Genomic DNA, 16655 nt, shown 5'->3' on the forward strand with positions numbered 1-16655 from the left:
TGCATATGTATGTGTTTGTAACCAAGCTCATGATTATAAAATACCCCGCAACATTTTCACATTCGGCCTCTGTTGATAACTGAGATGCGAGCGATGGAGAGTTCCTCGGGTCTTAGAGATTTTTGGTACCGTGCATGTGTTGTTTTTTATTGTGAGGCTGTTCTGGACCTACCGTGGTGTAATAAATGATGACATCACTGCTGGTCATATTGCCATGGAGAATGTGTTCTTTCAAGTGTTGGATAAGCGTGCCCTACAGAGAGAGAGAGAGAGAGAGAGAGACAATTAATTGTTTTCTGTTCATACTTTCATTCATGACATTGACATTTATTGCTTGTTACCTCTGTTTGGATTGTTACCTTTTGCTGAACTATATTTTTTATTGTGCTGACATGAAACACATAAATATGACACACAGAATGGCAAAGACACCGGTAAATTACAGGCTGCAATTCAAGTATTAGGCCCTATATATATTTGAATTATAATAATGTATTTTCACAGCTGCTCAAAAAAAAAAAAAAAAGCTTCTGACCACAAGTAGGATACACAACACACACACAAGCACTTCTTTTGACAAGAGGGCAATTTGTGTTAAGTGTCAATCCTCCCACAGTCCCCCAACCCATCACAGCTGGACAGGTCATTATCACTGGTGGTGAGTATGAACTGTATGAACTGTGTGTGTGTGTGTGTGTGACTTTGTGTGTTTGAGTTTGGAGCCGACTCGTACATTGCTGTTCGCATAAACAGGTGCTCAGTGTGTGTGCCTGTGTGCCTGTGTGCGTATCATCTTTGGCAGGACTCAGCTGCCATACCCGTCCTTCGGTGCGTGCCATCTTGCTACTGACAGCATGTTAACAGAGCCGTAACACAGCAGAAAGCACAACGGCGGCGGGGCTAATTGGTAGAGCCAGAGAGGACTGCCAGCGTCGCAATACGAAATGTTTTCGCCGACGCATTACTGTCCAATTATTGGCGGCGTGGGGAGACGTGGGGAGGGCCACACAAGAAAGAGACGGGGGACAGAGGAGGAGACAATAAGAGAGAGAGAAAAAAGAGGGGGGAGAGCTAGAGGAGAGAAGAAGCAGGGGGGAAAAAAATGAATGAGAATCTGAAAAAAAGAGGAAATTAACTCGAGATGAGGATAGAAAAACAATGGAACAAAGGAAAGAAACAAAGACTAAAGTAGGAAAGAATAAAATAGGTGTGTGTGTGTCAGAGAGAGAGACAGGGAGGACAAGTGTGTGAATGCATTTGTCAGGGTGTGTTAACCCATTTTGAATGCCGAGTGTTTCAGCCTTCAAAGTGCAGTGGTCCTTTTGAAATCACACATTTATCTAACGCTCTCCCTTATTCAGATGTGGTGTGTGGCAGGGAAAAAAAAAGTCATTCATACACTCTTGAGAGCGAATAACCTTTCTAAGGTCTGCTGATGGGAGTTCTGCTGATGGAGTTCTGCTGCCATCTTGTGGTGGAAAATGCAATAGAAACACAAACGGCACGGATACAATAGACGGCTTTAGTCGCTGCTATTGTGATATTAGGAATGATCTCAATAAGCTGATCAAGAGCCATTAAAATGTTGGTGTGATTTGAATCTGGATCAAGGCATGAAAGAGGGCTCCCAGAAATAGAGAATTACATCATAAAACAGTGTTGCTCCTGATGCACAAGAACCAAAAACTAGATATTCTTTGACAGCTGAGATATTGAGAGAGTTGGAGCACCCATTAGCTGTTCAGATTTAGCCACTAAAAAAGGACCTTGTGGTGAAATTAGTTTTCTCAACTGCCGTTTCCAAGGTCAAGAATGAATTTTGAACCTCCGCTTTTGAGCCAAAATGGATAAGAAGTCCTTACAGTGCTCAGAAAAAAAAAAATGGAAATTTGAATATTCACAGTTCTACACCAAGTGAGCAAACTGCTGATGAGGGTCATGTGATATGACTGAAAGCTCCACAGTAGCTTCAAATTGGGCCTTGTGATAAGATTGTTTTCTCAGCTTTAAGATTAAAGTTTTATTATACAATTTCATCTTTCTTCTTCTTCTCTTGTCTTTCTTCTTCTTGATGATTAAAAACATTACTCATTTTATACATTTTTGAGTGGTGTGGTGTCATGTGGTGTGCACATGAAAATAAGAGTGTACACATGGACAAGCCCAGTAGAGCTCTGCAAACAGATGTGACTGCCATGTGCTTATGTGTCTCTGTGTGTGTGAGAGACAGCTGAGGTCTGTCTAACCCCTGTGGAGCAGCAGCAAAAAAAAAAAAAATTTGAGATAAACAAACTGCAACAAAAGTGTCTCTTTGTTTCAACTTGGAACAGAAGTTCCCCTTTGGTTCATATTTTTGACAAAATCCAGTCAATAATCTAATAAGAACAAACAACAAGCCAAAGCAAATTATAGAGCACTCTCCCCCAGATTTTCTTGGCTGGGGTGAGTGTTTATTTCTTACCCCAGCAGAGTGGACCATACATTTGGGAGCCCCTGTGGTTCCAGAGGAGTACATGATGAACAGAGGATGACTGAATGGAAGCTGCTCGAACTCCAGCTGAGGAAACTGGTCACCCTCACCGCGTCCAGTTGCCAGGAAATCATCTATAAATACACTGTAGAGAATTTTTTTTTTAAGAGAAATTAAAGAAAACATTGCTAGAGTATATGAGGATAAAAAAAAATTCAAAAAAATATCTGTTGTTATATCATTTGGTCCATTTTAACTCTTTGGTGTAGTTGTAACCATGCACAGATACACACCTGTTGGGGATCTTGGAGAGGTCTGTCTCCTGTTTGGAGCGAACGTAGGGAATCACCACTACCTTCTTTAAGTCAGGCAGACCTAGAGAGAGAGAGAGAGAGAAAGTTGTCTGATGCGCTTTTGTGTACTCTTCACACTGTAATCTTATGAAAAGTCAGCAGGGTTCTCACAGGAATGCCAGTGTATTTCCTTGAGCACATTTCAGTTCTTCATGGAGCCTAATAAGGATTTTTCAGAAAGGAACTAAAAGATGCTTAGTATAGTAACTCTCTGAATATTCCTGGGTAGCAGCTAAAGAAATAATCCTCCATCCTGTTATTCAGATAGTTTAATTTTAAATGTTTGTAGAACATAGTAAAGCTGTTCTACTCTACTGGTCTCATCCTACAATGTCTCTCTTTCTCCTAGTTAGCAGACATTTCTGCCAAATTTTAATTGCTGTAAAGAGACCATAACATTTTTAAAAATGTCAAAAAATATTGGCAGAAGATGACTCTCTCTGCACATAGTCTAGCCAACCACAGCAGGTTTTATTGTACCATCCATCAGATGAAGAGGCCAAATATTTTTCTTATTCCCCCCCAAATAAACGGATGATAATCTTAGAGTAAGAGCAAAAACAAATTGTGTCAGAAATATCAGCAAATGTGGGCGCCAACCTTTGACAACGCTGGTCAGTTTTTCCATGTGGTCATGTGTTTTGCCGTTGTAAACCACCGCCGCGACAGAGAAGATCAGTTTGGGCTGGATTTGAGAAAACCTGTCGAGGACACCCTGAGAGAGAGGGAGACAGAGAGAGAGAGAGTAAAAAAAAAGAAAGAACTCATAATTAGTGCTAGAGAACATACTGTAAGCATGAAAAAACAGGAAATGAGAGAGAAAAAAATGAATGTAACTGACAAAAAAGTAAACCTAGAATGGTTATGTTTGTTAAAAAGGAAGTTCAAACATTAACTAAGGCCTTAGGGAGATGAATAAGAACCTTTAACTAAAAGGGACAACACTGGAATAAACAAATGGAAAAGGTATAGTAGAATGACATTAATAAGGGTTGCCCCTCCAGTATTTACACTCTAAATTTTTCTGTTTCATCTCCTGTTCAGCATACTTCTTCCTAAAGATACAGTAATACCATTGCAAGTACGGGAGCATATTAGTGTAAGCCTAGGATGAAGGAGGCTGTAACAGAGAACAATGAGATTTCAAGGGCGTTGTCAGCTCCCTCTGAGTATGAGTATGAGTAATTTAATCAAGAGTCTGCACAAAATACCCTGACCTCATTATTACTCATACATTACAACCTATCTACATTGTAAACTGGAGTAAACATCAAATGACTTCCTTGTACAGGTAATTTTGTTTTTATTGTAGGCGTAGTTCTAGTGATCTGCCACAAGGGGCAGTAGCACACCAGAGAAAAAGCAGAGACCATGACAAAAGCACCATTGAGGAAGGAATGGCTGTAGGATGAATTTAATCGCACTCACACTCACGCACGCACATGGTATTTTTTCCTGATCGACCGCATTCCCCTTTACACATTGTATGGATGTGTTTGTGTGTGTTTGCTTTTCTAGTGCCCACAACTGTGAATTCCCTACAAGAACTGACAGAAGACAATGGATAGATTCTTTTGTGGTCCGGTGTTGTTCAGTAGATGGAAAAAGGAACAAACTCTGCCAGTATTGGGAGATAAAAACAGTTTTTTTAAGAAACCGTTTCTATTCTAGAGAATCTATTTTGATCAAATACAGCAGTGGGTAAATCATTGAGATCTGTCAACTGCCACTGGATATGATATAAAAAAGAATCATAATTCAAACAGAAGTCTAAATTAAGAAACACACAAGCCACACACACACACACACACACACACACACACACACAATATCATTTGGTTCTTCTTACGTTGACTCCAAAGTCGACGGACGTAGAGCTCCAAATGGCTCCAATGCTGGCTGCTGCTAACATGGCCTCCACTGCATGGATACCATTGGGCAGGTAGCCTAGATAGAGAGAGTAGAGGAAAACATTTACTTCAAGTGGCAATCCATGAGATCCCTTTTATTAAAACACACAAATTCACACTATGACAACACATACAGAATGTGACATCAAATGTCAGATTTACTGCTTTATTATTATCAAAAGGCCATAAAAGATAATGATCCATTGTTTATATTGGGCTTCTGTGATCAAAAGTAGCATGGAAAATTACAGTTTATTCAGTATATACAGAAATATAGTATATTGCAGTAGAAAGGAACGGTCAGGAATATCAGGACTCATCGTGTTTGTTGTTACATAAGTTTTAAGTCTTCTAAATGATGTGAAATGTAGTAGTAGTGGTAAAATGAGAGGAATTGGACGTGTTATGTAGTCTTTGTCTTGGATACCACAGAGGTCACCTGACTGAAAGAATAGTGGAGGAAGACAAGAGGGAGAAACAGAAAGACAGTAAGCAAAAACAATCTGGATAGAGAGAGAAAAATGTGAGATTGTAAAAAGGGGAAAGACGAGGGAGGAGGACAAGTGATGAATATCAACCAGGGCGCTGGGAATATTTCATTTTTAACAAGCACTGCCGAGATCATAACCGCTGTCTTTGACATGATATATTCCTTGATCAATATAGGAAGTGGTGCCCAAGGATACTGCGAGTCGTTTCAGTGGACAGCCAGACAATCAGAGATGGAGAGGGAGGGAAAGAGAGAGAGAATCAGAGAGAGAGAGAGATTTATTGATAACTGCACTATGGAAAATAAGAGATCGAATAGGCATGCATGATATTGAAGTTCTTAACCATTACCCGACGACTATTAATTTTTATGTTAACTTCAGCCAATACCAATTTAGATCAGTTTCATCTCTCTGCAAGACTATCATGTCCCTAGTTTCCACTTTTGGATTTTACTTTCTATATACACTTTATCTGAGATGCTTGGTGCCAGTGCTTCCCTTCAGTCATGACAAACGTTCCTGGAAATACACAGAAAGTTACACACCAAATCTATTCATTAAATATTGGCAATTTAAAGAGGACATCACATGCAAATTTCCAGGTCTATATTTTTATTCTGGAGTTCTACTGGAATATCTTTGCATGATTTACAGTTTAAAAAAACTCGTTATGCAGTCCTTCGGTTCAGCCTCTGTCTGAAACAGGCCGTTTTAGTTCCTTTCTCCTGACGAGCCCGTTCTGTTCTGATTGGTTAGCTCCCAGAAGCTGCCCTCTGGCAGACTTCTGCCAGCTCCAGAGTCTACATAAACAAATAGCAGTAGTCAGATTTTGCTTCTTTTTCCCGTTCTTTACTTGAAACCCAATCACTGATATCCAATCTATTTATGACAAATCCCCTTTTCACATAAATCCCTCCTTACCTAAAGCCCTTAGAGATGGTATCACAAAACGATGGTTTAAAAAAAGGTATCAAAACTTTTGGGAATCTGTTTAAAGATGGAGCCCTTTTAAAGAGCTCTCCTCTCAGTATGGGCTACCCTGCACTCACCTCTAGGTTAGGCAATTTATCGTCTAGGAACAAGATGGCCATCTACAATCATTAAAAGAGTTGCTTCTAGATTGTGTGTGACAAACAGAGAGTAAGAGGCTTTATATCTTACACTGACTCAGGGAAGGGTGGGCTGATCTGGCATCTATGTGGTTATATTTTTGTATATTCTTGCATTATTCAGCTCAAGGGCTGTTATGTTACAAAACCAATAAAGATGATGCTGAAAAAAAAAAGGATGTTATGTCCCCTCCAGAGAAAATTGCCTTTTATGGCTAAAATAAACAAAAGCCTGCAATAGACTTGTAATCAACCAAGTAGTAATACACAGATCTAATTAATATGTATATGAAATAATATTTATATCAGGCCTGATATAGGAAATATATTTATACTGTGATAAGGTGACTGCTGTATCATATCCCTATACCTAATACTGCTATTGTATCTCTAATTAGACTACGGTCAGTACTAGAAAGGACAAAAATGGCCACTGCCCACATGTCTGTAAACGAAACTATGACATAAGTGAAAATCAGTGGCCAGGCTCATCACAGAAACTCTCATGCTACCTATAAACACAGGGCTGCTTTGTTGATAGCATGTATCTAATCTAACATGATAAAACAATTATACAGCTGGTAGTTCCAGCCAGTCCAGTAGACTGACTGGTCACTTCCTATGAATCATGACTAATCAGGCTCTGTTTGGTTGCTATGTTGACTCCTGCTGTAACCAGGAAGCTGATCCTAACTGGATGACATCTCAGGCTGATATATCACCGTACTGCTACACTGGGCACGACGGGCATTATCTCACAGTGGACCAGGACAAATAGCGTCATGGATCATAGTCTTACGACAACGCCTTGCTTGACTGCCTCCGTGGCCAATGTTATGAATCACTATCTTGGAATGTTGTGACACTACTTACACGTCAAAGTCACACATGGCTGTCAATTTCAGTTTAATCATGCATACAACTATAAAACTTTTCAGGTCATACATGCACATTGGTAACCACTGAATGGAACCCAGATTGCGCTTCGAGATGTTAATGTTACTTGTACATGATGTGACATCAGTTCATCACCGCTTCATAATTAAATGCACCATTACAGTGCTACTGTTCTAACATCTGGCTACTATTTTGTTTATGTACCAGTTTCTGACACATATATTGATTTCAAGGGCTCAAAAAGCACCACAAGACACAGAAATGACTGACTTTTCTGGATTTAGTTATTAGAGCTTTAGCCAAGTGAGTTGAGTAGTAATTGGATAATGGTTACAGAAGCTTGTGACCTGTGGACCGCTTGTTTGAAATCAGCTGAGAAAAATTAAGCAAGATAGTGAATCCTTCCTCAACAACATCTATGCATGTGCTCTGGAGCCAAGAACCAAACTCCTGTGAAGCAGCTCCATGGTAAACTTTACGGGAAAGTCATGCTTTTTGTGACTTTCTGTCATTTATAATAATGTCGTAATGGTGGATGTCTGTGTTAAACATACTCAAAGTTCCAAACCATGAGGTGAATGTATGTAAAAATGCTCCCTCAAAGTCAAAAGCCCAGGCTTCAGCCTGCTCTGAACAGTCTGTTTGCAATGTTACCTCTACTTTCCCATCAAACTGACATCAGATCATTTGTTCATGCCCACAAACAGCCGTCTGTCCTGTAGACTTTGTTGCTAAGGTTGTTCCACAAATTGTTTACATTGTCCACTCACATTATTTCAGATTGGATTTCAGCTTGAACATATACAGATGTATTTGAGAAGTTGACATTTTGAGTAAAATCGAGAAAAAGAAGCGAAATCCTATTACTATTGTTTGATTACATAGGCTCTGGAGCTGGCTGAAGTCAGCAGCTTCTGTGTGATGAAATTTCAGGTTTTATTCCTACCATTTTTATCTTTATTTGTTAGAGTTTAAACAATTTGAATTCATATTACTCTTCCTTAACTGCTCCAGTGTAGCTGTTGGGGAGCCAACAGTAAAAGACTGTGATTGCACAGTGTGTGTTTTAATGGCATAAAATAAATAGAACAAGTATTTCCCAGTGGATGGAAAATAGTGGGTGTGAAGGCTAGATACAAGCTTCTTAACAGGGTGGGGGTGATGTTGAGCAAAGTGCACAAAAAGGAGAATACATGTGTATGTGTGTGTGTGTATGTGTGTGTGTGTGCTTAGGTAAAAGTGTGGGCTGGCTCATGTCCTGGTATAAAACCTGGTTGGCTTCATCAGCTAAGTGCTTATATATCTCCTGGATTACGGATACTGACAAGACCATTTTAGTTTCAACCTAAGGACATGGACATGTCTCACTCTAATACACACACACATGCACACACACACACACACAAGGGAGCACACACTTAACACACACAGATTTGTGTTTAGATATGTAAGGAAAGTAATGGGGAGAGGGGAGAAAGGGGTTATGAAGGAGCTGGCATCTCTCTCTCTCTCTTCCTCTTTCTGGTCTTCACTAACTCCCTCTCCCTTTCTGTCCCTCCCTCCCTCCCTCCCTCCCCTCCTTCTTGTCTTTCTAATGAGATTCCCATAGCGCTTAAGTCATTTAGCTAATGGATTTCCCTACCGCAATATCCATCTTTCCTCTGACCTCAAACCCACTTTTATACACACCCTGGTCATTCCTGGATAGAGTAGCTCAATATGATAACATGAACAGCAGCCTAAATCGTTGATGCCTCAAAGTAAGTGCAGGATACTACTGAACATAAAAGAGCCTTGGAAATTGAAGTTCCATGATTTTTTTTTACTGATTATGTAAGAATACAGACCGGCTTTTTTTTTTTTTTCACAGGGTTAGGCTGCTCTTTTTCTGCAACACTCAACTTGATAATCACATAGTCCTGCCAAGGAAGTGTCCAGTACAACCAGGGTTTCTCTTCTGTTAGCTTCAATGTTAGTAGTAGAAGAGTAGTAACAGAAGTTGTTTCAAAGAGCGACATATTCAGACATCTGAGATGCTCCTGTTTGACGACTGCTGTGTAACTGAAGCTCCTGATACCGAGACAGTGAGAGCATGAAATAGAGACCATGATAGATAAGATTCAATGCAGTTCTCATGCATTCCCATGACATCGCTGTACCTTAAGAGCTGTTCTAACAGACGCGACATACAGCATGCATTTCCACAGCTGGCCATGTAGTGACAAGCCACTGAGATCGGGAACAACTATACATGAAAAATCTTAAAAGTATTTGACCCTTAGAGAACTTTTTGCTGATCTTTAAATGGCATTAAAGCTCCAATTGCTGCAAAAGCAGTAGTCAATGGCAGGTTGTACTCTTTAATACTGAGATATCAATGTGTAGATCTGTCCAGGACTGTATAGAGGGGCGTTGCAGAAAAACATGCTCCCCCACCCATTCCTCCTTGTACAAATATAAACTTTGAAAAAATAAATGGCGACATTCAGAAAGAGCTGCAACTTGTGCCAAGACAGGCCAGCCCTCCCTACTACTGTGCACACACACACACACACACACACACATAGCTATGGCAAAAAAAAGGTCCATGTGCAACAGGCAACAAATGAGAAACAGATATAAGTCAGGAAGACAGCGATGAATCTATCGACCAGCTATTTTCTTTTTGTTTTTTTAACTGTCTTTTTATTGAGCAACTTGGCCAATAAAAAAAGTTATATAAAGACAGGATGACATATTTTTTTCCATATTTTCTTGATTTCCCCCACTGAGACAAAGAGCAATAAATCTGAGACTCACCCACAACCCTGTCTCCTGTCTGGACGCCCATCTTCCTCATGGCTGCAGCATACAACGCCACATCACGCCTCAGCTCCCCGAACGTCACCTTCACGATCTCATCGTTTGCCTCCACTAGGAGACACAGATAAAAAAAAAAAAGAAAGTGAGACACTTATGCAGAAACTGAAAAAAAATATGTACATTTCAAGGAATTATTCAGAGAACCGATGATGTTTGATTAGTATGGGATTAGTATAGTACGTGAATGTTTGTTTTTATTTATAGATCGGTGGGCTGAATGCCAAAGAAGCCCCTGAAATTAAAATCCAAAGCAAAGAAAGAAAAAAAATTAAGAGAAAAAGATTAAAGCAGAAAAAGAGAGTGAAGGCTGAGATGGAGACATAAATAGAGAGAAATGATGCAGCAGGAAAAAGCCACAGACAGGAGCAGCCCTCTTATCTCTCTAAGTAATAGTTTACTGACATTCACAGAGGCTACGCAGCATTGTGACCAACGGGGCCTTCTCGAAATTACATTATAGCTCCTGAAGGAGAGTGCATGTGTGCGTGTGTGTGTGCACATACACGTACGCACAGATGGGGCAATAAAGAAGAGCCTATCCATTAGTATGTGACAGCCCTGAGAGGTAATCTAATAAAGTGACGTATGCAGCCTCACGCTCACAGCTGCATCGATCTTGTGCTCAAAAACTCATGTTCATGTCCTCCCAACTTTCCTTCTGCTTATTTGGTTTAGAAATAAATATTATGAAGACAAAATAGAACAGCATGTAAATGCAATCTGCAACCAAGAAAAGTAAAACCCTAAATAACACATACAGAGATCAAAATGCACAAAATAAAAGCCAAATAAGTAAAACACTACTGAAACTTAACCGGCCGTGCGTGATTTGATTGTGTAAAAGTGTGTTTTATGAGAGAGATTAAACATAAAATGTGTGGTGTGTGTCTTAAGAGAAAAATCTAAATGTAGATGGGGATGGAAAGACTGTGTGTGTTCTGTGTATATAGTGTATAACATGGAATTAACACTGCCAGGATAGTTGATATCACCACTGGGGATCAATAAAGCAAACACTTATGGTGCAACACTGATGTATTGCTGTATAGCGTATTATATTGTTTTTTTAAATCAGCATCATATACTTTACGTACTGGCAGCATAGAGAGCCACTTTGTCCTGGTCTGCATGTTTGAGCAGGTTCTCTGCGTAGTTGAGTCGAGCTCCTTTAAACCACTCCGGTACATCCGAGATCCGTTTGGATACATCCACTACCTGTTATACACCCATAAAACACACACACAGGAGAGAGACACAGCGTTGTTGTTAACTAAGTACTCTTGCTGGCACAGAATCAAGTCTCCTGTCAACAAGGATGTTGCTTTTCTTTCTCATTAAAGTGAACAGCACAAGAAACATTGTACAATAATGAAATAAAAGGAAAGGAAATACATCATTACAAAGATCTCAGTGATCAGGGAGGTAAAGTATCTACACTGGGCTCTGAAGAAAGCCCTCACAATTTTTATGGAGGATGCAAATGGAATTATGTGGTCAAAGTATTTAAAAATGAAAGCCATTGACTGTTTTGTGATCAAGTATTAGCCTCCACTGTGAGCTGATTGTGCTGCTGTACTTGAAACAAAACAACAGTGAGAAAAACCATCAATCAAACACCTGCTTGTCATAAAAATCCAGAGCAAACACAGGATGTACACGGGATCCGCTGTTACAAAATGCTTGATTGACAGGTTAATTAATCCCTGTCATCCATCTGATGTATTGTGGGGCTGTATACCTTATCTATTTAGTGGATAGAAAAAAATGTTTGCTAGCCCACATGAGACGTGGAATCTGTTATCCATGTGTACACTAGGGGTGTGTAATAACATGACACAGCGTGATAAGCTTACTGTAAGCACCAGGAAAAATGTACTACCTCACGTACCCACATCTGAGTGGCAATATACTGGAGCTCAACAACATTAAGAGGCTAGACAGTAAATTATATGATGAACACAAACAACTAAGATACTTTAAAATCAATCTACTTGTTTATTAATGTAGCTGAGATAAAATAGGGATGATTATAGTTTTGATAAGCGGACTTTTCATCAACTGGAGATTTTCCTTCATTCCAAAATACTTTTTGTTGACTGGAAAGTGGTTGATGAATTAAACAATGAGCTCTGTGTCTGCTCATTTAGAATGAATCCTATCACATTACTGCCTTTCCTTTGAAGGTAATGTGTAAGGCAGAGTGTTCACATGGTGGCAATACGACCATGAAGTTACTAAGGACACAATGGGCCTCATTCAAAATTGTCTTCTCTGCATGGGTGGTGAAGTGCAAATAGAAACTATTGATTTAAAAGTTAAAAAACATCATCTATCTACTTACCACTACATAACGAAGGCATAAAATGCCAAAAAAATAATAGCGAAAAAAAATGACAGTTGACTGTCAGGTCACGAGAGCACGACGACGGCACGTAACAATCCTTTAAAAATCCTTTTTACGTCATCATATACATCAATATATATCAAATCACGTTACGGTGGGACAAAGTTTTTGGAAACATGATAAAAATGTTGTAAATAGTTACTCAGGTGGAATTTCTTATATCTGGTATTTCAAAATGAAGTTATATTTTACTTGGCATACACTTTACTTCATGGCCTAAAACTCACCACAAACAAATTTACCCATCCACTCAGAGGGTACGTTTTTTTTCCCCAACAAACTTTGGAAATAAATAAATAAAACATGAAAGAATACCGCAGTTTGTCCGCACATATAAACATGATCTATTTGATTCATGAATGAGGCCCAAAAATTGAAGAGTATGGCCACAAATGGACATTACAGCCATTTTACAGTGTTAAATAAAGCAGTTTGTTTTAATGGACGTTAATGTGTGACTTTAGAGCGATAAGAATGCAGCAGAGTGACAATCCAGGAAATTAGCACCATAAAAAAAGAAACTGCCGCAGGTGAAACACTGGTGAGTAGTTTCTCTCCTCTACCGGCAACTTTGAGAACAAAATGTGAGACACATTTGGTATCTTTTCTTTTTGTTTTAGATTTCTTAATAAATATGGCTGTTGAATTTAGGCTACGATGCACCAGAAGATTGACGCACTCACCTCTTCGAATGGTTTGGAGCTGACTACTCCACAGAAGCGCCACACCTCCGCCCAGAACTCTGAATAGCTGTGCACCGACCACTGGTACAGGTCATTGTAGTTAACTAGTGGACAGAGAGAAAGAATCAGTGATTATTACAGATTTATAACTGACATATTAATTTACTGGTGTGACTTAGTTACTACAGCTGGTTAAACTGGTGAAAAGATCAGGCATTTGTTAATTAGGCATTAACAAAACACTGTCATATAGTTCTGTATGCTTGAGATTATATTCTCCAAACATAATTTCTTCATTTGACATCTTAGGTTTACTTTATATTTTAAGATGATTCCAATATTCCTATGGATTTACAAAGATTTGACCTCTTCATTGACATACACTGACCAACAGAAAGGAAAACACAAGGTCAGAGTGATCAAGCAAATGCTGGCAAACCTCCAAGAATAATTCAAAGCAGCTGTTCCCAACCTTTTTGGCTTTTGAGCCTTTATAGGCACCACATACTCACAATCACTCGTCAGCTTGCGTATACATCTATATGTCTATGAGCTGTGAGCAGTAGTAGTAGTTTCTATAGCTGTAAATTAATTATTTATGAGAAAGATGCAGGGAAAAAAGACTTTTGTGAAACAGAATCGCAAACCACCAGCCACTACAAAGGGTTGCCCTCTCTATCAGCCAATTTGGCAACTAACCTAACCAACATGTACTCTTAAGAATCAAGACATTGGATTAATGCATGGTGTGCATTAATCCCCGTGGTTTATATATTCATGCCTCTGCTGAGTTATTTTTATCCCCAATGGAGACACACAAAAATGTGTCTCCCTCATTGTGAGGGAGAAAAAACCTAGGTAAAGGGCTGCAACGTGAGAACAGTCTATAGTGCAAACAACGATAAAATCAGAAATGGACTTGACAATGACAATAGAGACGACACCGTGTGCAGTGACCCCTCCACAGGAAGATCCTCCATCATCAAAGCAGACTGGTTTCTTAGTCTGACAAGTAGGCATATGCTGTAGCCTATTTAGTGTAGAGTGGCGCTGTCCACAGTACTGAAAGGAGCACTGGGAGATTTAATTCGGGCATATTAACCCTGATCTTACCAACATATTTAACATACAAGGACTATCTACTGGGGTCCCTGGGGACCCCAAGACAGTGCTGTAAGAAACAACCATTATAGTAAAATGTTAACTTATTTCTACTCAAAACATTACTGGTTATGTAATTAATGTCATCTGAAAAAAAAACAAATTATTATTATTTTAGGAAAGTTACAGTTAATTTGCATATTGTGTAAAATGAAAATATATACTTTTCTTTAATATAAATTGCAGCTTTTATTACAAGTACAATGTTTCCACAAAGTTTTCAAAATGACAGAGTGCCTCTACCTCCCTGATAGTGTGTGATACTTTAAATTAGGACCCACGGCAAACATGACCTCAATACATAGCTCCATCTATTAAAACTGCATAGGTGGAATCAGGTGCTTTTGACTGGAGTCCCCCAGGACACCAATATATTGGTATTTTTAAAAAGCACTAATTAACACAGAAACAGATAACAATGATATTAAGTGATACAAACTGATTGACAAAGTCACGAAAAATTGGAATGACAGAATAAAGCACCTGTGAGATATGACAAAAAGTATACCTCTGGGGTCTGCGGGTCCCCAGTCGGTGGGATTAAAGTTAAATTAGCATTTAACCTTTTGTTTTATTGTATATGATCACATCTCCTATGTGTCCACATGAGGAAAGGACAAGGCATGAACTTGACTTCACATCACTGAGTGAAAATATCAGGCTATTATAATTAAAATATTCCTGCAAATGCAGTGATCAACTTCAAGTTTCGTAATTCTTTTATTTAAGTTTATATTTTTATAAATGTTACTGTGACAGCTGCAAGAAATAGCCAAATAGACTCCACAGTCTCTATAGGTCCACTGTGGTTCTGATTTATTTTCATGAATAAAAACGTTTTGAAAACATCCCCCTCTGATTTTCGCACCCTGGATTATTATAAACAAACAAATGAGACTGATTTTGAAGAGAAGAGAAAAGAGGGGATTCTAGCTGAATGAGGACTCAAAGGATTTAAATCTAGACAGTTTGTGTAACACTTTTTTTTGCCATTTTCACATTTTTCATTTCACACACCCATCTGTCATAGCTGTCTACATCCCTCCCACCTCTCCAATTACGTAACTCTCCCCCTCTCTATTCATGCCATATCCGGATAATCAAGTTTTTCAGCATTCAGCAACTGACACGGTATAAATACAAAATAGATACAAGTGAAACAGGCCGCTGTCTTTCATTGCTTGGCATATCTGCAGCCAGACGGTCTTCACTTGGGAGTTGAGTCCAGACATGGATGCAAAGCAGAGCTGCAGTGCTGTAAACACAGCTAATTATTGTCAAAACGGGAAAGGTATACATTAAAGGACATCCTTACTCATTTTTCGTCTATACCAAATATATATTTATGCTGACTCACTACCTCTATAGCAATAAATATCTAATGGGTGCGCACCAAAGCTAGCTGCTGCATTGCAAAGCAGCTTTAGACAGTGGTAAATTAGAGGTAATAAGCTGTCTGTAAAGTAATTACACAACATATATTAACATCAGGCTGCGGGGAGGCACTGTCTGAATCTCTGTTTGTATTCGTTTCAGTTAGCAAGCCCAAAGAAGCTTCAAAGAGACGACAAAATCCCACTTGTAACTGAACACATCCTCTCTATCTCTCTGTCTGGCTCCCTGTCGGTCTTCCTCCCTCCTCTCTGCTCACCCAGATTAAGTCCGTAGTCCCCGTTGACCTGTATCCTGAATTTATCCATCTGTGTGTTCTTCTTGGAGTCCGGGTACCACAACACCTTACTCTCCAAATCCATGATTTTCTCGCTCTTGCCTTCCGTATCCTTAGACATCTTTGTTGTGTCCCTTCGTCGGCAGCTAAACTCCGGAGCGCCTTTGTGAAGCTAACTGTCCCTGAGATGAGAGCTCGTGTTGAATTAGAGCACCGGCTAGCTGCTTCGTTTGAGTGTTAGACAGCGTGCGACAGCTAGCAAGGCTTACTGTCAAAGGCAGGCGTGAGGCAGCCAAGGAAAAACTGACAGGACACGCCCGGCGTCATGACGTAAGCGAGATACATTCAAGAGCACTCTGTTCAAAACTGTTGTAGAGAAAACAAACTACACAGCCACCGCCCTGAGGACAAAATACTTAATACTAAAGGGGCCCCAAGGAGCTGCAGGTGTATGAATATTACATGAGATTGTATTCATATTTAAGTATTCATGAGTATAGTAGACTATAATCTTTAAAGAAAAACTGCTTTGTATTTAATTTAATTTATGGCTGTGGTTGTTGTTATTATAAGGGATGTGCTCATGTGTTCGTTTGTGTTTTTTGTTTGTTTGTTTCTGGACCTTTCCAGAAGCTGTTGCCCTACT

The 16655-nt window shown here is 39.4% G+C and overlaps 1 protein-coding gene across 1 annotated transcript in view; it reads right to left on the reverse strand.

The window, feature by feature from the left end:
- The window catches only part of aacs (acetoacetyl-CoA synthetase), a 36530-nt gene extending 20238 nt beyond the window's left edge, over window positions 1-16292 (reverse strand). The window contains exons 1-9 of the mRNA XM_042422123.1: window positions 15992-16292; window positions 13180-13283; window positions 11187-11307; window positions 10030-10143; window positions 4673-4770; window positions 3424-3538; window positions 2764-2845; window positions 2462-2615; window positions 173-253 (exon numbers count right to left, since the gene is read on the reverse strand). Of these exons, the coding sequence (XP_042278057.1) occupies window positions 173-253; window positions 2462-2615; window positions 2764-2845; window positions 3424-3538; window positions 4673-4770; window positions 10030-10143; window positions 11187-11307; window positions 13180-13283; window positions 15992-16130 (1008 nt within the window). The 5' untranslated portion in view covers window positions 16131-16292. The remainder of the gene's footprint in view (window positions 1-172; window positions 254-2461; window positions 2616-2763; window positions 2846-3423; window positions 3539-4672; window positions 4771-10029; window positions 10144-11186; window positions 11308-13179; window positions 13284-15991) is intronic.
- Window positions 16293-16655: the final 363 nt, after the last annotated feature.

Source organism: Thunnus maccoyii, chromosome 9 (assembly GCF_910596095.1).
Source record: "Thunnus maccoyii chromosome 9, fThuMac1.1, whole genome shotgun sequence".
Classification (NCBI taxonomy): Eukaryota; Metazoa; Chordata; class Actinopteri; order Scombriformes; family Scombridae; genus Thunnus; species Thunnus maccoyii.